Below are 23117 nucleotides of genomic sequence, written 5' to 3'. Positions count from 1 at the left end.
GTAGCAGGCGGTGACTTCACTTTCGTGGTGTAAAATGTAATCTTACTTCCAGCTGAAGCGTGGGAAAATTGAACCGAACGGTGTGGCCAGCTCGTCCCAGTCGCCCGCACCGGTACGGCGCGAGTTTGTGATGCACAACAAGGCCCCGATGTGGAACGAGAACAGCCAGGTGTATCAGCTAGACTTTGGCGGACGCGTTACGCAGGAGTCGGCGAAAAACTTTCAGATTGAGTTCCGCGGCAAACAGGTACGTGTCGGTTGCACTGCTTCTGGGCAACTTACTGACCCAATGTGCTTTTTTGTTTCTCTCTACTACCGTAGGTCATGCAGTTTGGGCGGATTGATGGCAATGCGTACACGCTCGACTTTCAGTACCCATTTTCGGCACTGCAAGCGTTCGCGGTCGCGTTGGCCAACGTTACCCAGCGGCTGAAGTAGGGTGCTTGGCTTCCATTTTCGCAGCAAATGTTGTAGCACACGCTCACAAACTTTGAAATCGCCTTAAAACCATTCAAAATCCCCGCCCCCAATACTCCGGTGATCACGTGGAAGGACAAGCTAGACAAGCATACGCAGGCAACCGAAAGGAGAGCTCTACATATCACAAGCTGCGTAGACGAGAACAGGCAGTGAAAGTTGTAGCATTCGTGTGTGGTGTTACTGCATGCGCTTCATCAGACACAACCGGGTATAGCTTGATATATGTATGATGTATCTGTAAAGCTTCATTCCACTTCCCCGGTGTGAGCTTTAACCATCGTTTGTCGTTCGCTGTTGTGGAAAACGTGCATTCATCCCCCTACCCGGCGCCCCATCGCTGCATCGTACTTTACCTTTGTCTGTATTATATTTCGCCGTCTCGTCACATCCATCAACTCCATCTAACCGCCAACACGTTACTACTCCCCATGTCGATCGTTCTCATCGTATCACATATCATTAACATTAGTATAATAATGCATAAGCAAATACAAAACTCATCATCGTAATACGGTCGCTATAGGGAGAGAAAGAGAGAGAGATAGAAGAACGCAAAGGACGTCAGATTCGAAATGTACTTACAAGAAAACGGAAGTATAGTTGCCAGAAGCCTTGCATTCGGTAAGTGGCATCTGGATGGGGAATGGGGAGGGATTTTTTAAACACGCATGAGCAAGTTAGAAGCTTTCCTGAACACTAGTTGAGGCGATGCTGCCGTGCAGCGGAGCTAGGGCGGAAATATACACTAACGGTTTTTTGATAGGAACGATTCAAACCTGCGGACCCGAACTCGGACACAATTAAAATGCCACGCTACCAAGTGGCGCCAACGTTGTTAGATAAACATCCAAAAACTTAGCTAAAAATCAAGTTTGTTTTTTATAAACGAAATGTGCTGTGCCGGCAAACGACAAACGCAAAAACCCAACCCGCGAAAGCGCGCCGTGCGTTACAACGCGTTACTTTTCGCGATGCGCTAACACGTTGCGGAATAAGTTCCGCCGATCGGCGTGCAAGCATAACGTCCACTACCTAATGCTTGGTTTTAGTATATTCTCGCTTTAGCTATTGTGGTGTGGTGCAACGTTTACGCTATTTCTATCACACTTTATAATCTTTGTTGTTACCATGTCTTTAAACGCTTTGAAACGCTTTTCTTTTAAAAAGCTAATATAATCTCCACCGTGTCTTCTAGTCTCTAGACCAGCCAGAGTCGCGTAAGACCACACTCTTGTGTGTCGCGAGAGTGTGTGTATGTTTTTTTTAAATATTATTTGTTATTGTACTTAGAACAAAAGCAATGGGGATTGAAACAAATCAGGGTGGTTTTTTGTAGCAAATGTAAATAATATGCTATGAAAGCATTGCAATTTTGTATCGATACATGATATCATGAGCATCCAGCTCCACTCGGTCTCGTTGTATATATCATCGATGCGTGTACATGTGTATGTTGTGCGTAGTTCAATTGCCATTGATAGTCATCCATTACCATTTGTGTGCACTCGACGTTACGCAAGGCCCAATACACGCTTATCCGTAAACTGTTTTTAAACTCGTAAGAGTGTTTTTATTTTAAAATTTGCTCATAGTTGTAAGATACTTGTTGGTATGTTTACATTAGTTTGAGTTGATCTCTGCAAGGGCTCGGCCATCTTATAACTATTCCAAGTGCTTTGTAAAACCGCTTCCGTTATATTTCCTTTCCCCGTTTGTTTGTTTATGTTGCTGTTTTGTGCAACAATAATGTTATGATTTGGATTTATAATCATTGTTTTTTTTATAAAACTGTATTCTCTTTTGTCCTTGTATACACTATCTTGCTACTACTGGCTGTACCATTTTCTAGTCCATCGCTTTTCGCTGCTTGTTGAAATGTCAAATCTAGTCAAAACCATACATTTATAAACGATAAAAAACAGGTGCATCGTGATTAGTTTAAATTGCTCCTAACGCTTTTCCTCACACACCTAAACATTTGCAACACTACTACTGTCTTTATGGTGGATTTTTTGAATGGAAATCGTTGTCAATGTGTAAACCTAAAAAAACAGTTTCATTTCCATTTAGCACGCCCTACATATCCACCCAACGTCATATTATTACTAAGCAAAACAAAAAGAAAAATAACAAGACAAGACAAAATACAAAAGCCAAATATGAAAATCCATCCAACGGTGTATCGTTTGCATATCGCTCGCGTACGCATACAGGTTTACAGTTTTGTTTGCTATGCTTTTTTTATACCGTGAGAAAAAAAACTGTAATAACACACACACACAAATAGTTAAACAGCAAACGAGCAAGCATGTAATCAATGTTGACATAAGAAATGTTTTACACTGCATACGTCCGCCATGTGGCTGCCAGTTGTTCCCGAAAAAAAAAGAAGTAGAGCGCGAAGAATAGTAGAAGAGCAGATAAGTAGTGGGGTAAACGAACTAAGAAAATATTTTTAACACCATAAAGCATAGGGAAACAAAATACAAAAATACTCAAAAATTATGTTGTAACCAACAACAGCAGTGCTACCAACCTTTGTACATATTTTGATTCGTCGTTGTACAGTGGCCGGTAAACTTTTCGTGCAATAATACCTTATTATTTGAGGCTAACAAACTCTACAAAAGCTAGATGTTTTTTTTTTGTTATCTATGTTAATACATAAAACATATGCGTGATGCAACTTTCTACCCAAAACGCGGCGCACTTTACGCTTGGCATGGGGTTTTGTTACATTTTTTACAACCAATAAAAGAGCCTACTGTATAATTCCTTCGTAACACATCCATCCAGCTTGACGAGACTTTCTTTTAGTGTGCAGGATGGCAGGCTTTCGAGATCTGCGTACGGCGACACCGCTCCATTAGACGAAACACATACTACACGTGGGCTGCGGAGTACGCTATGAGCAAAATCATGTTTTTACTTTAGCTTCGGAAACGAGCATTTGTACGCAATTACAACAACACTCAAGCGAAGGGGAAGGTCGTGTGCGATGAACTTAGATAAGGTAAAAAACTGTACACCAACTGTGCGTGTAATGTAGCGCATCGCATTTTGGCCAGATGAATAGCTTTCGATAGGTGGAATGTATTTGCTTATGGGGAAGTTGGTTTATATACGGCGGTGCAATTTGGAATTGGCTAGGATACAATAGGATTCTAGTAAAATGAAATGTAAACTGAACATAAAAATCACGACCGAAGATATAGAGCAGAGCGACGACGACGAACGGAAAAGAAAGTGGCATTAACCGTAACACATTTACCAATTGCCACCTGGAGCTTGCACGAAACGATTATATGGATGCGATAATAAAGACATACCGTTCAATGTTCGAAAAAGTAAGCAGTGTGTTTTGATTAATCCTTTTCATTCAATGATTATGTATTGATAATTTCGCAAATGATTCTATTCGTTTTCCGAATTGTGTAACGGTCAATTCAAAACTCCGACATGCCTACTACAATTCACGATGTAACGCATAGTAACGCCTCCAGCCATCAATGTCCGACAGAGGCGTTACAGAACTTTTTGTCTGTCGTTGCACACCAATTTTTCTCAAATTTATTTAAAAAAGAAACAGTGTCTGTTTAATGATGTTTTCCCTTCGTTTAACAAATAAATTGAAACTAAAATTAACACACTTTCATTATTACCATGACCGACAAAGCTCCCAGTGTTCCCCTTGTGTTGTTGTGATGAAAAATGTCAACAAAACGAACAACACCGGCTCTTGCATCGTTTCATTTTTCTTTTTGCATCAATTTACTGCCGCTTTGCCATATCTGTGAATTATTATCAGGCCCGCAGTAGGAAGATTAACCATTCGTTATGTTGGGCCTGAAAAGCTATCGGTTTGGACGCAATTTAGCTAAAAGTATACCATCATTTCTTTCCCGCAGTTGTACAACCACACCAGAGAGCACTGGAACAGATCGTAAGTTGATGTTGCACACAATTTCAAAAGCGATAGTTTGTAAAATCTTATCACTATCAACACTCTTTGTAGAACAAATGGCAAACCCCCACCCGGAAGAACCAATCATCGTCGAGAAAGAAAACAACATCACACTGATCGGTATCAACCGGCCGAAGGTGAGAAATGCCATCGATTCGATAACGGGCCGAAAGCTATCGGCCGCAATAGCAGAGTTCGAGAACGACCCAAAGGCGGACGTCAGTGTGCTGCACGGTATCGGTGGCAGCTTCTGCTCCGGGTACGATCTAAGCGAGCTGGCCGGGCAGCAAGAGCCACAGCAAGCACTGTCGATCGTGCACCATCCGGAAGGTGTGATGGGTCCGACGAGACGCATGATCCGGAAACCGCTGGTCTGTGCCATTACCGGGTACTGTGTGGCCGGTGGGCTGGAGCTGGCGTTGATGTGCGATCTGCGCGTAATGGAGGAGAATGCCGTGCTGGGGTTCTTTAATCGCCGATTCGGCGTTCCGTTAATTGACGGCGGCACGGTCCGCCTGCCGGCACTGATCGGGCTTTCCCGGGCGCTGGATCTGATCCTTACCGGTAGGACCGTTACCGCTAAGGAAGCGCTCGACATTGGCCTCGTGAATCGTGTCGTGGCGGTCGGGGCAGGCCTTGGCCAGGCGTACAATCTGGCGATGAGCATCGCTAAGTATCCGCAGCTCTGCATCCGGCACGATCGGGATGCCGCGTACTATGGTACGTTTTCGGCGGAATCCTTCGAGCAGGCACTAGAACGGGAGGCAGCGAACGTTACGGTGGAGCTGCTGCAGGAAGCGAAAGAAGGGGCGGACAAATTTCGGCAAGGAATCGGTCGCGGCGGTAGCTTTAGCGGAATCAAGGAACGCAAGCTGCCGGATTGGGAACGGGCGGAGATGAAGCACGAATCGAAGCTTTAGGCCTATGGGTGGGTGGGCTGGTTGGTAGGTGTAGTAGGCTGTGGAAGAAATGGATTTTTTTAAACAGTTTACAGTGCAGCGAGGGTGCATAGAGAAAGTTAGAATGTAGTGCTACTGTAATTACGAAATTGTTAAGTTTGCCACATGTTAACAGTTTAGAGATGAGGAAAACGCACGCATAAAGGTATGTATAATTAAAGGAAGAAAGAAGTATCCTTATGGAAAAAGAGATATTAGAAAGAAAAAAAGAATTTGCCTCTCCCCGACGGGGAATCGAACCCCGGTCTCCCGCGTGACAGGCGGGGATACTGACCACTATACTATCGAGGACATGTGTTGAGTGGAGTGCTATTTTCGGATTGGTTGTCGCTGTCTGCCATGTTGGGCTAAAAGGGGTGATGGAAAAAACCCGAACCACACATTGTCCTCCAAAAGTGATTTGTCATCAGAAGGAAAAGAAAGGAAATGAAAACACCACAATTTATCTAACAATTGGTTTACTAAAAGATCCTTTTCTTGAACCAATCTGAGCCTCAACGGTCAGTTGTCACATTCTTGTTCACGTGTACCATCCACATGCATACACATACACATAGGGTTTACTGAAAGGGTGTTGTTATTGGAAGAGACATACATTTCCACATTCACATAATTTCCTTTTTCTCAAACCCCTGCCGAGTGTAAGTGATTTTAGCCGATAAGCTGCTTGATCTACACAAACAACGAGAATAGGGGGACACAGTGTGTGTGTGTTTTTCTTGTTTTAATAATAATGCATATAATCTACATCTAGGACAGTGGATTTCTACTAACAGACACAGTGTGTGAGAGTTAATCGCTTCTGCTCCTAAAAAGGCATGCCACTCTGTCTATCTTTCTCTCTCTCTTTCTACGTAGCGAGCACGTGTTTGAGGTCACGATTTAGTGTGGAAACATGGAAAAGTTAGAAAAACAGTTTGCTGAGATGATTCGAGATACAGGTGTGTACAGAAAAAAGGGACGAGAGTAGTAGTTTTGAAACCTTCCGAATGTGTGCTGCTGCAGGATTAGGAATCGTGCATACGAATCGGTTGTAGTGGTAGTAGTGGTAGATAGTAACTAGGTCCTAGAACCCCATTTCCTTTTCTTCTTTCACATCTATATTCCGTGCAGGTTTTAGCATAGAGAGAAGGATAAGTATCTTTTTATATCGTGTTGTTGTTACACTTGTTCATCGTTTTCCAATTAGAAGTATGAAATTAAAACAGCAGAAACACACAATTACATACATGCACACACACAATCGCGTGCTCGATTCTTTCCGGCAATTCTTGTTGTTTGTTTTGTTTTTTGTTTTAATATTGTTTAAGTATATTTATAGAACACTCCCCAAATCTCTCCAACAGGCCCCACTCAGCCGTGGGCCCTTGTACGTCTTGTACGGAGGCGTCGCCCCGGGAGCACGTAAGGGCACGTGTACTTTTCTAACGTTTGTTGTTGTACGATTAGTGATTGATTGTGGCGTCTTTTGAGAGCGAAAGGAACCCCCCTTTTTCGGCTTGCTGGGATTGAATTTGTTTGGTGCCGCTGGAAATCGGTACTGTGGATTTTATCTTCCAACGGGCATTTTCCGTCTAGTTTCGCCATGCAGCATATCATATCGGTATCTCTGATCGTAATAAAATTCGAATCCTCAGAATTACCGTTTCAAAATTATCGTTCTTTTGATCATCTTTTTCCGCTTACTTTGCAATGAAGGGTCAACAAAAATATATATATATATATTACCGTGTACGTATGCTTCTGTGCTGTTACGTTATTAAAGAATGTTTTGATTTGTAAGTGTGTGTGTGTGTGTGTGTACATCATATTATACGAAGATAGCTGTTTTTGATTCTGTAATTAAGTTTAAAAAGAGATTAATGTTTCTGAATTATCTTATTTTCCATCTGTTGGTTCGATTACTAATCGCCAATTTGTGTTTAAACATTCATACTTTTGTTTGTTTGTTGTTTTTTACATTTTCTTTTCATTCGTGTTTTTGTAAAATATTTTCTCTTCCCCCAGCCCTCTCCCCCGTTTGTCCTTCTCCTCCTTTCTTTCGATCGGCATTCTCGCATTAATCGTTGGCAACACGTGTTTTAAATTACTTCGTTTGCTTTGATGCCGCACACAGGTTGGTTCTTCACAATACAATACATATGCTGGGTTGGTTAGTTTGTGCTGGTATGAGATTTAGAATGAGCTGTTCCTCTTCCCTTTATTGATTTCGCTTCAACTCCCATCGCCAACCACAAGTAGGCTGTGGTGCAGTTAGTATGATGAAAAAAAATAAACAAATTAATAATACCAATAGTTTGATCTCGGCTTGAAAAAAAACGCACATCTCAATGTGGCCAATAGCGTTCAAAACGTTTGTTTCTTCGAGATATTGTTCGTCCGATTGGTCTTACCACGCTATCTATATGCCCCCCTAGAACCCCACCTTCCCTCTCTCTCTTGTCAGTCCGTACGTTAAGATGCTTTTTATCTGAATCAGTTCACCATATCTCGTTGCTCGTATCACTTTACAAAAGCGAAGAACAACATTTAACCACATCCCCACGTCCGCGTCCTCTAGTGTAAGCTCTTCCCTGTCATCTCTCACAAACCACTTGTGATCTAATCAAACCAACCACAAACATTATTTCATGCGCTCTTCATATTCGGAAAATTGCTCACCACACACACACATTCGCGGGATTGGAAGGACAACAAAATGTAAACACACAGAAAGAAAAACAAAAAGTAAAATCATATTTTCTTCTATATAGTAATCACTTACTGTTGCCACACACTCAACTCAACACACAAACACACACACACGCTTGCTGAGTATCCTCCTTGCCTGGGTGTGTCCCCTCTCACGAGGACGGTCTCTGGATGCAGTAGTAATCAATGTTCATGTGCTGCTTTGTTTGTATTTTCTTCAATTTTGTTTTAATTTTATTTCATGTACCTCTACTACACACCTAACACCGCTGCACGGACAGGTTGATGGGTCGTTCGAAACACGACCGAACACGGCACAGAGGAGTGCGTGTCTCAACATCATTCCTTCTCTCTCTTTCTCTCTCTCTGCATATCGTTATGGACACGTCGCGCTTGCTGCGATTGACACACCAAAAGAGCGAATGGATCCTTGCACGGATGCTGGGTGTCTAGGTGAGGAGGAGACACACCCCTCGCAGAGGGAGAGGAAAGTAAAAACAATAAATTACTAACTTAAAGCTAAGCAAAAAGCCCGCACACCCCAATACACATGCCCCAGACGGATAGGATATATCGGTGTGGTGTGTGTCCTGTGTGGCTTCGAATTTTGCGCCCATCATCCCCCTCCCACAGCTACAAACTATTTAACCAAAAAAAAAAAAAAAACTCTTGACCCAAATCCCACGCTCGCCAACCTATACTGGAAAATTCACTAGTTTCCGTTTTGAACTGTGTGTCTGTACTACATACGCGTCTATAATATGTATGTACGTGCGTGTATATGTGTGTTTACATGTTAAACGCACACACACACACACACACACGCACACATTACTAATTCGAAGGGTATATTATTATTAAGCATGTGTGGCGGGAACATACATATCGAAGCTAGCCAGCGCAGCCGTCTCCAAACATTGAAGACGAACCAACCAAAACAGCAGAAAAGCCCTTCTGTTCCTTCTTGCTCCTATCACAAAGTCATGTCGCATCGGCCTGCGAGAGACGGGGGGGAGGGGGGGGGGAAGAGGTGACGATGGCGCTGACGGTGGTGTGGGGTATGTAATTCATTTTGATTCTCCTGTCCGCCGAAAACTAAACCAAAAAACCAAAACCTATGATACACCGGACGCTTTTTGTGGGGGAGAGCAGCAGGGGGGGGGGGGGGGCTTGAACAGTGTTTGTTTTAACAATTTCTTCCTTCCTCGCACAAGCTGAGCTTGTTAGACAAAACAAAGACTTTTTTTGCTTTTCAGTTGATGCCGTAGCACTGCCGGCAAACGATGGAGTTGCGCTCCAGCAATGAACTTGTCCAGCTGTGAGTTTGATGAATTCAAACACCACTCTGCGCGCCTTTCCTCAAGCATTACTCCTCTTTTCAGTAACAATGACCCTGTGTGTGCTTTGTTTGTTTTCTGGCCGATTCGCTCCGCTTAATAGTACACACGCAGTTTGTGTAGTGTAGCAGCCGTACGTAATGGTCTAATTTGTTCGTCCTTAAACCAATTTGTAATTCCCATTTTTTTAATTGTTCAGGTAATGCAATGCGCCCTTTCCTAATCTCGCTTCTGGTGCGGTGCGGACTTGTGTTAGTATGGAGATGTTTGTGTATGTGTGTATGTGTCTGTGTGTTTTAAACGTATTTAAACTTATGAACCAGCCTTTTGATGTTACCCTCATTTTTGCTTAGAGCATTATTTCATGTACCTTTTATAATCGCGCACACCCACCCGCGCACTTCAGTTCCTACCGATTTTTTCTCTTTTCATTCGATTTCGCTCCTTATCACACACACACACACAGCATGTGCTCTCTCGATCGATCTTCCAAAACATAGCCTTCCCCTTCCCTTTTCCTCCTCCTCCTCCTTTTAATCGAGAATGCACTCTTGTGGCGCTACACACTATGAATTCCTTCCGAAGATACGTGTCCGATTCGTCACACCACCCCCTCTCCCACTACTGTCGGACGGTCACAACAACAACAACACTGTCGGTGGCACCACCACCCCGAGGACGGGGACGGGTGTGGTTGATGTTTAGTCCTCTTTCTGGTTGAGAATGGTGGCGTGCTTCACCTCGTACTGGTCCTGATCCTTGTCGCCCCAGCCCCAGGTCGGGTGGCTACCGTCGCCGGTGCGCTTGACGCGCTTTTCCACGATCTCCTTCGACACCGTCTTCAGATCGTACGCCCAGCCAATCTTGGCGAAGAAGTCGATGAACGCCGTCGTCAGGTTCATTCGGTAGTTGCCCAGCTCGGCCGTCTTGTAGTCCCACGGGAACACGTGATGGTAGTTGTGCCAACCTTCGCCAAACGCGAACGAAGCCACCGTCCGATTCTCCGAGGGCGAGATGCTCCTAGAAGCGATTGCGGGAGAGAAACATAAAACGAAGCCACGTTTAATAATTGCCGCTGATAAGAAGGGTAAAGACAAACAAATCACCAGACAGGAAAGGTGATAGAGGGGAAGGGGAAGAAAAACAGCAAGACAGCACGAGGGGGAGGGAGGGGGTTGACCTTTGTATATGTTTTGGCGATACATTTGACAGCCATGGGAAAGTGTGTGTCTGCCTTTCATGCAAGGCGTGGGTTGAGGGGTAGGTAGCGAATTACTCACTTATCGTACGGCTTATCTCCCCACTTGTGGGCAGCGCTGTTCACCAGCCAGGTCACGTTCAGGATGAATGTCCAGCGGAATAGCGTGGCAACGAACCAGGCGTTGGTCCAGGTTTCGTTCCAGAAGTACACCGGCGTAATCGTGGGCAGCACGAAGCAGGCCAGAGGCATCAGGATCATGTAGTGCCTGACAGGGTGAAGGAAAGGAGAAAAAGTAGGTAAGTGTGAGTTGCGTCATAACCAATGGACACGCTCGATCGCCATCGGAGAGCACGTGGCGTTCCAACAATTCCTTGTGCATCATTTCACAACATTCAACCATGTTGCGAAACACAAAAAAAGATGAAATGAGAGCGAGAGAGAGAGGTGAAGAGACACTTACTTGCGTTGGAAGCGCAGCACCGGGTCAGCTTCCAGGTCGGCAATGTCCAGCTGCTTGCCCTTGGCAATGACTTCCGGATGCTTGCGGCACAGCAGCCAGCCGATGTGCGAGAAGAAGAAGCCACGGGTCGCATTATGCGGATCCGCATCCGTTTCCGAGTATTTGTGGTGCACCCGGTGGTCGCGGGCCCAGTGCAGCGCGCAGTCCTGGAACGCGATCGTGTTAAACACGGCCAGGATGATGCGCAGGGGCAGCTTCGCCTTGTACGACCGATGGGCCCACAGACGATGCGCGCCAGCCGTAATGCCCAGTCCGGACACGACGTACAACACGAATGCTGCAGGAAGCGAAGATAAAACCAAAAACAAAGGAAAGGTGTGAGTGTATGGACGCCACAGCAATAGCGCACGAAACGCACGTTTGTATAACACGTGCGATTATACGGACAATTAATTGACAACCACAACTTACCGAACGCGATGGTGTAGAGCCGGGCCGATGTCAGCATTAGAAAGGCGCCGTACACGGCGGCCAGATGAAGGTAACCGAAGGCAATCACATTTCTCCAGACCAGCTTGATCTTGCGCTTCTCGGCACGCTTCAGCGGCGTCACATCCTTCGCCAGTCCGCCGTCGATCGTTTCGGCGTCCAGCTCGTTCAGCACACCGGTTGCCTCCACCGTTGCGTTAGGGGCCATCTTTCTTCGGTTTTAGTATATTTTACGCCCTTGGTGGTGGTGGTACACGTCGTTTTCTATCAACCTTCCAGGCAAGCTGCAATGGAAAATGATGTTCAATACATTATTAGCTACACCACTCACTAACCATCCCCCTTTGGATGAAGCTAATGCCCTTTCCCCCGCACGTGCTGCGGATACAGTTTTGCATGACACCATCAAAAATGGACTTGTGTGTGCATCGTGTGTGTATCTGTGTGTATGTGTACTTTTATAAACTGTTTTCTTTGGTTTTGTTTTTTGCATGCAACGCAAAAAAAGGTCAGGGCCATCAGTATGTAGCGGAGAGCGCTAAAGCCAACAGAACACTCACTTGCTCTCTTTCTCTCCTTCTGTTTCTCCACAATTAATCGATAATATTCACAGCAGTATGACGGACAAAAATACCATCACATGAAAATCGCTATCCATCCAACCTATCCTCTGCATGGATAGGATCAATTTTTGTTCAATTGGAAAACTACAGCGCTGGGAAGTGGGTTCTCATTAATGTTTATAATCATCAATCATTCAAAAATTCAACCACGTGCCTTCTTTACCACGATGGATGCTATGGGGACTTGGACACCAATAACCCAACAGCACTACTATAAACAGTTCCCCACAGTCAATTGGAAACGAAAGTCCATTCCACTAATTTGCCCCCAAGGGGTGAGGGAGTAGGAGAGGGACACCGTTTATTATTCAGGAGCAACAGATGGTTGGGAAAACGGGAAACTTACACGCCGTCAATGTCACACACCACGGTGTGGTTTCGTTTCCCGTGGGAGCCAAATAGCACACGACACGCTTGCCTCTGTGCCTGTCTGTATTTTCCCACCGGAACCTAAACTATGCAAAAAGGCAGCAATTTTCACTTAAACACCCACCCCTTATCAAAACTCTTATCAAAAAACACACACACAATCACACACGATGCAGCAGGAACAAACACGACGAATTAGTCGATAATCGGGAAGCTACTGCGATCGTTGCGCTGTCGGTGATTTGTTTTAAAACGCAGAACAAAAACAAACCAATTTCACACGGATCATATCAACGACAGACAAAGAGAACCTATATCAAAGCAACCAAACTACGCACGCAACATACTCGTTGTCGTGTGTCGCGCAAATGGAACGCAAAGGGAGGAACGACGACGCATGCATGGCGCGTACATTATGGACGTCCCTCCCATCGACAAATAGGAAAATTGGAGACGCAATTTCCAGCGCCACAATAACACCACCCCACCACCACACCATCAACCATATTATTTGCAGAAGAGTGTTGCTGTTCAAATCACTGCAAAAAGAACTTACACTAGAAGCAAAGAGATGTACTATGCTATCGCTATTAAAAGGAATTGAATACTACAATTTAAAGGCTAACTACTGCTGAATGCGTAGTGGTCGATTTCGTTGTCCCCGTTTCTGCAGCAGTTATAATAAAATGGGAATTCTGCAGATTTGATGATGGTTCGTTCGTTAGGTGCACTGCTACTACTATACTACTCGGTCTGTTTAGGTGTGCTGCAGAGCACATCGAAGCAAAACTGAAAACGTTCGCCAAATTCGCAACAAGAAGACCCACCGCCCGCTCTGTTCTTTCTCTCCTCTCTCTCTCTCGCTCTTTCATGCCATACACCAAATAGCAATCGCTCTTTAGAGATATAGATGAGCTCGTTTCTACACAATTATCCGGATGTTTCAACACAGAGAAAAGGGAGAGAGAGAGAGAGCGGAGAGGCTAGAAAGACAGCAATGGACAAGACAACAAACAAACAGAAAAACAGGGAATATTTTATGAGAAAAAAAATATGTAAACAAACTTTATCCGATCGAACCCCAGCGGAACCAACAAATATTAGGGTGAATTACACCCAATCGAAGGTTTTGCGCGAGGTGCGAATGAGAGGCACACAAATGTACGGTCGGCGATAGGGTGTTGTGTGGATGATTTTGCCAAAACTCTCCAAAACTCCACACACACAGTGGAGCAACTCTCTTGCTCTCTCCACCTTGGTTGGTTCTCTCGGAACACATCATATGGAAAAGTGGAAAACTCAAGGCTGACAGCATTCAGCAGCAGAACACAGGTCTTTATTGCGGGGGGTGGGGTGGCGTGGAAAACCAGCAGAGAAAATCTCTCAACCATCCCCCGCGCCGCGTTTGGATCGATAAAATGGAAAGGGAGAGACGACGACCCCCGACGACATGATGTCGTCGCGCCTAGCTCTCCCTCCACAGTGCTGTGTTTCGGCTGCGCCAACAAATAAAGACAGCCAACACCCACACCACCCTTGGACGTCTGGGTAAGGGAGATGTTGCGGCGCGACGAATGAAAAAATCGATATCGCTCCTTCCACCACGCACGCCGAGGAGAGAGAGGCAGGATTCCATACCAAAAGGATAGTAAACACAGCTGATTCCATTAGCAGCACGCGCAGGAAGGAAAATGGATGCCGCAAATTGATCCTGATGATGATGTGAAAGGCAACGAGGAATTAATTTACTCCACATACTGAGTGTTTCTTTTTTTGTTTTGTGTTTCCCAGTTTTTTAGAGTAATGTAGTTAATTATTTTAATACGGTGAAAAAAAAAAAACAAAGACATATTCTTCATTAGTCCTTGCGTTAATTGCCATTGAAAGACCACCTGTGCTCCTCTTTTTCTGTGCTGCGCCACACCACCACCACACCACACGCTTGATGCCATTAAAATCCGCTTAAGAACCAGCTGTGCGGAGAAGTGGTACGCATTCCTTAGGGTTATGACGCACTTCGCGTTTAAAATCACTACGCACATGCGCGACCGTCTGTTTTTTCTCCCTTTTAGAAAGTATGAAAACATTAATTAAACGGCGGCGCAAAAACAAACTCTTGGACCTGCCCCGAACACCGAAGTTGGCCAAAAAGTCATATTTGGAGTAGTAAAGCTGCTCTACGTGTACGTCAGGTGCCCCAGAGTGCTCCTATTGCGCAGGAACCGGCCGGCTTATTAACATTCTGCGCAAGTAACTTTGCAGCAGCGCAGCGAGCCGCCACGTGTGGTGTGCTGGAAGCAACAAACAACGGCAAACCTTTGGCGGCGTACCATTTTAATAATTACACTGACGACAGCAGCTCCCCTGAATGGCCTCCGATTAGGTCCATTAAAGTTCCGAAAGCCGTTTTGCATATGATAATGCACTTGTCCATTTCCTTGGATGGATGAAGAAGCTAAAAGGCACACACACACACACAACTGCTTCTAAGCCCATTACGCACGCGAGGTCTCTTCCGTAAAAACTTGAAGGGCATCCAAAGCGTTAATGGGATGCTTCCTATACCATTCATATGCTTTTCAATAATTAAATCAGGAAAAGAACACCCCTGACTTTGGTTCCTACTGTAAGGTGTGTAGGTTCACATTCGTATCCCCCATCATCACCAAAAAAGCCAGAGCTGCACACACCAACGAACTTACTGCTTGGGGGCGTTTTTATTTTTAAAAAGCTACACCGTTGCCAATTTTATGCTGCCAACGGATTAGCACAAGTGAGCAAACTATCGATCTTCGCGACTTTTGTTGGCAATGGCACCCTCGCCGATAATGTAAATGTGTCGTTTCGCTAACCTCGGTGCAAATAACTTCACATCAGCAGTGCCGCACACAACGTCACTCACTTAATTCCTGTTGCGCTACCCCTTCCTTAAGGCTCGATGTTCCAAACGGTTGCACGGCCAACAAGGTACTGAAATACCGATCAGCTAGCTCGGACGAATCAGCCCTAATTCACACACTATCCTTCCCCCCTCGGTAAGATGCGAAGAAAGGCATCCTTCCTGCTCCCGCCCCTGCCTGACTGCCATGCATGCAATACTGCTGATAAGCAAAGCGGCTCTCCCATCGCTCCAACCTACACCTTGACGACCTCGCCTCATCCCAATCCAGCAAGGGGTCAGGTCAGGACACACACACGGCAAGTGCGAGTGCAAGAATAACGTTTGTCCTCCCGGGCGCGTCAGTTGCAGCACGTTGCGAGGCACTGGTATGGCACGCGGCGGCCCGGTTGCTCGTCATCCGTTGCCCGATCACGTCAAATCACGACCCGGCGTCATCGATCAGGGGCCGTGCGATCTGATCTGGCGCGATGTTGCTGCACCGTTTCAACGTGACGCGCGCCCCGAAGGTGCCTGCTGCTGCTGCCTCTGTTACTGTGTGGTTAAGGCTCCTCTCGCTCTCCTATTCCGCACAGCGCACGGAGGGAATCACAGCGCAATTACCTCTATACAAACAGGGAGAGGTCAATTGGAAAGCCAACCCGTCAGCTGATTTCGCCCCTTTCGTAAGCAAATTTTGCCGCCTTATCTGTCGCGGATTGGACGCGCACAGGAGATTCGAAATACGGTCCGCACTTCCAGAGGTCGCTGGATTGTTAAGCAATTGGCGAATTTCGCATCCATGGCGGCAGCGTCAATTGGTCCAGTGGTGTCAGTGTGCAAGCTAACTAAAACGAGATACGGGAAATGAGGCACAATATCTGTCCAAAACGATCGTCAGCATCGCATCAGCACACGGTCACGTGTTTCTTTCGCCGGTCCATTCTAGGCTGTTGGGCTTCCATGCTGCTGCAATACTGCAGTTAAGCAGTTACCTTTTGAATAGTGTGTTCGTTGCGAGATTCATGTCACCACAAAGGTTGGAAGAAAAGCACACAAATCACACGACGGACAGGGCGACAGGGACATAAACTGCGATCAGTGCTAAATTAAATTAGTCTGACCTTTCCTTTCCTTTGAACCTCTCAACCCTCCTCTCCTTGATAGCTTGTTAAGTTCATAGAATTCACGGGTACATTCAGCCGGACGATCCGCTTCTTTGCGTGCTTGAAAGGATATTGTGATCCAGGGGTCTTGATCTTCACAATACTTGCTAAAATTTCATCACATTGCAATGACCTTGTAACTGACGAAAACAAACATTAAGTGAAGTAAGACAAGCACATACTGATAAGAAATCTTTCAAATTCAGGATGTTTAACTGTTGAGAGAAAACGTTAATCGGCTGCCAAATTAACTAAATCCAGAGCAACAAAGCAAAAAAAAATCAAGATCCGCAATTAAAGACCCGCAGCTGCTGTTGCTCTCGTACGATCCACCACCACCGGCCAGCCGGATTTGGCTTATCGCTGGACTAAATGGTGAAATGAATAGAGTGTGCGCCCGCTTGTACGGAGAGAAATAAACATGTTTTTTTTTTTTTACAATGGTAGGCTCATTGAATAAGAGAAGAAAAATCACAACCATAGACATGTTTTTCTACACACCATCAAATGTGCAACGCGACAGGCGATCTTTACTGTCGCGTTTTGTTTTGGACGGTTTTGGCTGGATGTTGCGATTACGACAGAACGCGCCAAGACACAAGCTAAAAACAACGCTAATTCAGAGAGCTTTGTCTGGGCAAAAACGTGCTTTATGACAGCCAACCACCATGGTTAAGAGCGAGCAGCAGCAGGCTCGTTTTATAGCTTTAAGTTTAAACCAGACAGAAATAAAACGTTTACCACACAGCAACTTCTTACCGCTGCCGCTCGATTGGGCAACAACTTCTTTACTCTCCACAAATGCACGCAAAAGCATTCGTGGAACGGTGTGGCCAACCCCCAAGAAGGTGATGCTTCTTCCAGGCTAAATTCTTTGCTACACCACCAACACGTAAGCTTCTTGCACAAAGCAGGCGCTGGATGGATGATGGTTACAACTAGTACAGCAGCACCACATTTTTATAGCCCACATTTACAACCATCAGAGGTACCACACACCATCACGCACCTTTTCAAAGAGAAATGGAACAGTTGCGCGCGCCAATTCATTGCCAATTCTTCTTCGCACTTGCAATTGCACACCTTGTGTGTCGATCGAGCGAGCCCTTCAAACTTCCAGAAATTTTGACACAACCAAGGCGAGCATTTTATTCTTCCCCTTCTCCCACCCCGTGTCTAGAGCGGTGTATGTGTGTGCTTGATTTCTCTGCTCTTTGGACACGGTTCAATCGATTTGCACTTTTATGCAACGGTGCGCAAATGGAGCGTTTTTTGTTCACGTTGCACTGCCCTTTTGCCCAAAAACGATGAACAAAGAAACTACATGCACACGCACGCACACACATGTGCGATGCGAATGGAAATGTAGACTAATAATTATTTCGCCCATTAAATGAACTTTTGGCAAGCGATTTCCTTTCCCCGCGTTGAATACCGTGTGTCACGGAAAGCGGACAATCGCCAGGCAAATCGTCAAATGACGATCATCTCCCCTGTGATCAGCCAACATGAAAGGGGACAGCAAGGCAAAACTCGTCAGGCATAGATCTAAAGTTCACCATAGCAACCGGCGCGTTGGATCAGCATGGCCACCAATGCTTTTGCGTACATTCCGCCGGTGAAGAGGTGAGAGGCCCACGGAAACGTACGCGCGCTCGACGGACATAAGGGAAGTGGGCAGCGGGAGAAACACACATTTTATGCTACATTTCTAAAACCCTCTTCTCTGCAAATAAGGGTCCACTTTTCCCCGTGTGGCACAGCAGCATTTCCTACATTCGGCGCGTACACACATGTTGTGGTGGTGAGTGCACAAAACGCATTTCCAGGGGAGAGAGCCAACGAAACGGAAAGCGCGTGCTCATTCGCCATCGTGCGGGCTTTAAGGGGATGGTTGTTGGTTGAGGTGAGAAACATGGCGAGACGCATACAGCATGTTACCTTCTTTCTCACAACGATTAGGTAAACGAAGAAATGCGCCGCTATCAAAACTAACATTTCTATGGATTGCCCACGCGCAAGAGGGGCTAAGGAGGCGAATGGGCCGTTGCAATATGCTCCCAACTAACCTCATACCCCCACCGTATGCTCTTGTAAGCATGCAAGAGCGCAAAAACGAGTGCTGCTGCGCTCACCTGTTGCTTATGCAACGCGCCTGCCGCGCTGCAAACTGCATTTTACCTATTAGTTTTATGCAGTTTGTGTTTTTTTTGCGCTTTTGGTCTAGAGCGCCCACCCCCGGTACATATGCTACTTTTCCTGGCTGGTCGTTGTTTTCACTTTTCAACCATTTATTCGCAGGGAAGGTGAGGAACGATTTTATAACTTAGGTTACCTCCCGTTCATGCTGTACATCGCTCTCTCACTCGCTCCTGCCAAAAGAAAGTGGTATTATTCTCCAAACATAATCAATTTCAATCAATCGTCATATCCCGCCCTCCTTTCCTGGGGTTTTCTTTTAAAACCCCACACCTACACGCATGTACTGAAGTACTTTTGCGCCACGGATCAGGGCTGTATTAGCATACAGAGGAGCTGCTGCTGTGGGAGGGCGCTTTGGCACGTTACGAGAGTGAACGACACAAGCACAGCCAGCCAACACACAACCAGCGCGCGTAAAAATAAACCCAATTTAGCAGATTCGCCCCGTCGCCTGACCAGCGGGCAGGCAGGCAGCAATACACCAGGGCGCGCTCCCGTGTGCTTTGAGAGCAGTCAAGCAATCTGCATTCGTTTCCGTCCGGTAATGATGGGGGGTGGGGGGCAGCAGACAGGGCATGCTCTATTTTTGCTTGCGCGCCAGTACACACACTGCGCGCGGGTGGGATCGATCATCGTCATTGGCGGGCTGTATATATGTCTGTGTATGCATTGCGGACAGCCTAGAGCACATGGGACACCTTCATGATACTAAACAAATTCGAAAAAGAAGGTGCTCTCTTCTTGCTAGTCCCGCGTGCTGCATTGGTAGTAGCGACTGAGAAGGAAGCGTGCTCGACACACATGAGCTTCCGCAGCCGGGCGCAGAAAATGAAGAGGAAATCATATACAGGGTTTCCAGGGATTCTCATAGTTAGGGGAAAACTTTATTGACTCTTTCCACCGGGAAAAAGAACTTTATGCCATGGCATTGCACTCTATAGCACCCATTATGGACAAATCCAATAGGAATTCCCAAGGAGTCTGTCTAATAAGGATGCCATATAGTCCAATTCGCGTCATATAAAGTTCACTTCCAATCAGATAGAGTCAAGGAAGTGTCCGACAACTATGAGACCCCCTGGAAAACCCTGTAAACAACCGGCGGTGTTCCGCGATGTTGGCCCGTGGTACTTCAGGCGTGCAAAATTTCACTTTCTACAAAAATATGACAAATTAAGTGTTAGTTAGTTTACTTTCGTTTGCTACCTTCTCCTATTCAATTTCACTACAAAACCCTTCATTGTCGAACAAGACTGTCCAGATTTGCGGTGGAAAAACTTGTTAGCAACTACCCTTAGCAACTACCGTTGCATCCCCATCCTAAGTAGGCTCGCCAATAAAGCAAGTTGGTGACTGTCCACTTTCAAAAGGGAGCAAAATATGGAAAGAAAGGAGCAGCAGTTGTTGGGGGGCGGCGATCTATGCAGAACGTACTTATCACCTCTGTCTGACACACACGTTGTTATCGATTCAGCGTGTTGCACACGAGATAAAGAAAGATGAGGTTTTGCACCCCCCCCCCCCCCCCCCCCTCCATATTATTGTGAGGGAGATGTGCATTTCAGACATGCGTGTGTCTGTTTGCATTCGCGGATCTCGCTGTGTGTTCTTCGAGGGACAAAACACAACCGTTTTCCATGGCCAACTCGCACACACACACGAAAGCTGCCTCTTTACGTAATATCGCATCATTTTTCACACCCTTCACACAGCCGCCCCTTCCATATGAAATGTGACCTACAACTCACCTCCTTCCGCTCCCTCTCGCACATGCTCAAGGAGGTGGAGGTGGCGTGTGTGTGTGTTGCGCTTGGAAAAAGACGATTTTGTTTCATTATTATTTTTTTTGTTTCGTTTCGTGCAAAATTCGCAAAACGTCATGAAAAAAACATCTCCACCATGACACAATCAACACAACGGAACTAGAAGAGGGCGGTGGGGTGTAACGGGGCCTAGCAACATCCGATGATGGGGGGGGGGGGGGGGGGGGGGAATTGGAAAATTCGCTTACAAACCGATGGTTGCGATTTTTGGACAATGGGAAATTTTAATCTCTTTCCTCCCCCCATTTGAGGTTGCTTGATTTCCCCGAAACATACACACACGCACACACACGAACACACAGCAACAGACGTTCACAGAAGGGGGAAGGGGGCGGCGTGCATGGAGAATGCCAATTCGGCCAACCGGAACATGGGGATTGTGCTGTTTTTTTCTTCCTCGTCTTTTTTTTCTTGTTCGTCGACCCGTGCGCCGGTATTGTGTGTGTGTCGCCAACCAAGCAAAAGTGGGATGATGGAAAAGCCAGCTCGCCACCAGGCAGGCACCACCACCATCACGACAAAGCACACCTTTCTGCCTTTCTTCGCCGAATATGGCGAACAGCACACACTTTCAATTGTCTCTTTTTTCGAAGGGCGCACACAAAAACGCATTCACACACAGACACACGCTGGATTGAAAAGAGTTTTTAGCACACCAAAATTCGTTTTCCCTCCCGTACCCGCACACACGCTGCACACAGTCGCGCACACAAACACTTTACACTATTGCACACCTTAGGCAAAAATACAAGGGTTATTACCGTTTGGGACACCGGAAGGAAAGGCGAATTTCCTTCACAGCCTACTGCTCTGCTCTGCTCAGCTCGAGAGGATCAGCGCCGTTTGTGCTGTATCCTGGGAACGGATACCAGACCAGCCACGAGCTTGCAAAAACTGCCACCTACTTGCACACACACACACGCGAAATGCGCAACACAACACAACAGATGTTGCGGATAAAGGTGCGCGCTTGCTTCTCTGCCGCTGCTGCTGCTGCTGCTGCTCCAATCGGCGGTTGACAATTCGTCGAACTGAACTGCTTAGAATGGAGCTCCGAACGTTATATATGATGAAAGCACGCGCGTTCGACTGGCATCATCGTTGTGTTGGGCCGCATCGAACGCCCCAGCACACTGAGAATGGGTGTGAGTAGCGTGTGTGTGTGTGTCTGTGTCTGAGAGCGATCCCATTCCCCCATCACGTCATCCGCGCACAGCGCAACGCTTGCACATAGATCAAACGAAGAGAAAGAGAGAGAGAGAGAGGGAGGTTGGATGGAAGAGCGGTGCGCCGGGAAACAAAAGCAAATGATCCCTTACCGCTTATCAGCAGACCGAAAGTCCTGAGTCTCCTTCAGGAGTCAGGAAAGCACGCCCTGTACAGACAGACCCACATACACACACACATGGTCCGGTCAGGTAACGCGAGCGTTTGTGGGAGCGGGACAGTAAACGTTAGCAACAAACGTGGAGCAAGAAAGTGAGACCCGCTGCCAACGCCGGTATTCTCTCTCGTTCCTGCTTGTTGTCCTTCCGCAGTCCCCAACCGACATTGCCACCTGCTTCCTTTCCCTAAAAATGGCAAGAGATCTCTCTCTCTCTCTCCTTCTCTCGCTTGACCCACAGCAAAGGGTCTTTATCAGTTGAATGCTTCAGCCACACAACAATTACGCTTTCACCAGCAACACCGGGACCGGCCAACCCAATTGGTTGGCGCGACCGGTCGCGCACGTACACGTTTGCTTCAGAATTTGCACAGCCCCTTTGCTCTACCCACCACCACCACTGGGCGTGTACTCACCTTGATTCTTGCGGCTTATCACAATTTTGGCAAAACCACAGCAGCAGCAGCCCAACACGACGACGACGACGACGGTGGCGCGACACAAGGCCTACTACAGAATGATGCTGCGGCTTCTTGACAATCGCAACTCCCGCGGTTGCACTGCACAGTTTTCACCGATACCAAAACGAAACCACACACGCACTCTCTTCGATCTCTGGAAAGAGCCAACAGCAGATTCCTTTCCCGAAACGACGGGAGCGCCTTTGGAAAAGCGGTGCAACACCGTATTCAGCGGACCACGCGCCGTGCCAAGCTGCAGCCAGAGCGCACACAAACGCTTTTCGCGACCAGCCACCGAAAAGGGTTAAACGGAAATGTGTACCGGGCCAGTCCGGGCGAACCGCGCGAGGGGAAAATGTGCGAAATCGTACGATATTCTGCTGTGCTGTGTGTGGTTGCCTTGATCTCGCACACACACGCACACAGTGCGCGCCGCTCTCGTACACAACTGGTGGGAGAGTGTATTGGTATCGTTTTGTGGTGCGCTCAACGATAAAAAAAACAACGAAAACTAAATTGCCGACGAGCAGGGGCTTTTGGCCGTTGCATGCACTAGAGAAAGAACTTGAAATGATTTGGGTGCAGTATGTTGAGTGGGTGGGTGCTATCTTTTTATTTTTGTAACTTGAA

At 46.5% G+C, this 23117-nt stretch overlaps 3 protein-coding genes and 1 non-coding gene across 12 annotated transcripts in view; 2 read left to right on the top strand and 2 right to left on the bottom strand.

Annotated features, from left to right (window-relative positions):
• LOC1281458 (uncharacterized) overlaps nucleotides 1-3831 on the top strand; it is a 35753-nt gene extending 31922 nt beyond the window's left edge. For all 4 annotated transcript variants that reach the window (XM_061647918.1, XM_061647917.1, XM_061647916.1 and 1 more), the window contains exons 10-11: nucleotides 53-247; nucleotides 322-3831. In XM_061647918.1, coding sequence (XP_061503902.1) covers nucleotides 53-247; nucleotides 322-438 — 312 coding nt within the window. In that variant the 3' untranslated portion in view covers nucleotides 439-3831. The remainder of the gene's footprint in view (nucleotides 1-52; nucleotides 248-321) is intronic.
• A 192-nt stretch (nucleotides 3832-4023) lies between these two features.
• On the top strand, nucleotides 4024-8925 carry LOC1281459 (putative enoyl-CoA hydratase/isomerase YngF). The gene is made up of 2 exons (XM_321371.5): nucleotides 4024-4423; nucleotides 4496-8925. Exons 1-2 carry the CDS (start codon nucleotides 4318-4320, stop codon nucleotides 5362-5364), a joined length of 975 nt encoding a protein of 324 aa, XP_321371.4. The 5' UTR covers nucleotides 4024-4317; the 3' UTR covers nucleotides 5365-8925.
• On the bottom strand, nucleotides 5623-5694 carry Trnad-guc (transfer RNA aspartic acid (anticodon GUC)). The gene has a single exon. It is a non-coding gene; the product is annotated as a tRNA-Asp (tRNA).
• LOC1281461 (acyl-CoA Delta-9 desaturase) lies at nucleotides 8296-22909 on the bottom strand. 6 transcript variants are annotated; one of them, XM_003435865.2, is made up of 5 exons: nucleotides 22443-22909; nucleotides 11564-11865; nucleotides 11093-11429; nucleotides 10712-10897; nucleotides 8296-10451 (listed from the first exon to the last, which is right to left on the bottom strand). In XM_003435865.2, exons 2-5 carry the CDS (start codon nucleotides 11787-11789, stop codon nucleotides 10133-10135), a joined length of 1068 nt encoding a protein of 355 aa, XP_003435913.1. In that variant the 5' UTR covers nucleotides 11790-11865; nucleotides 22443-22909; the 3' UTR covers nucleotides 8296-10132. The 6 variants fall into 6 exon arrangements, with proteins under 6 accessions (XP_003435913.1, XP_003435911.1, XP_003435912.1 ...); XM_003435863.2 differs by lacking the exon at nucleotides 22443-22909 and adding an exon at nucleotides 21404-22148; XM_003435864.2 differs by lacking the exon at nucleotides 22443-22909 and adding an exon at nucleotides 15426-16294.
• Nucleotides 22910-23117: the final 208 nt, after the last annotated feature.

Source organism: Anopheles gambiae, chromosome 2 (genome assembly GCF_943734735.2).
Source record: "Anopheles gambiae chromosome 2, idAnoGambNW_F1_1, whole genome shotgun sequence".
Taxonomy (NCBI): Eukaryota; Metazoa; Arthropoda; class Insecta; order Diptera; family Culicidae; genus Anopheles; species Anopheles gambiae.
The sequence above is the reverse complement of the archived record's forward strand: the minus strand, read 5'-3'. Positions and strand labels throughout refer to the sequence as shown.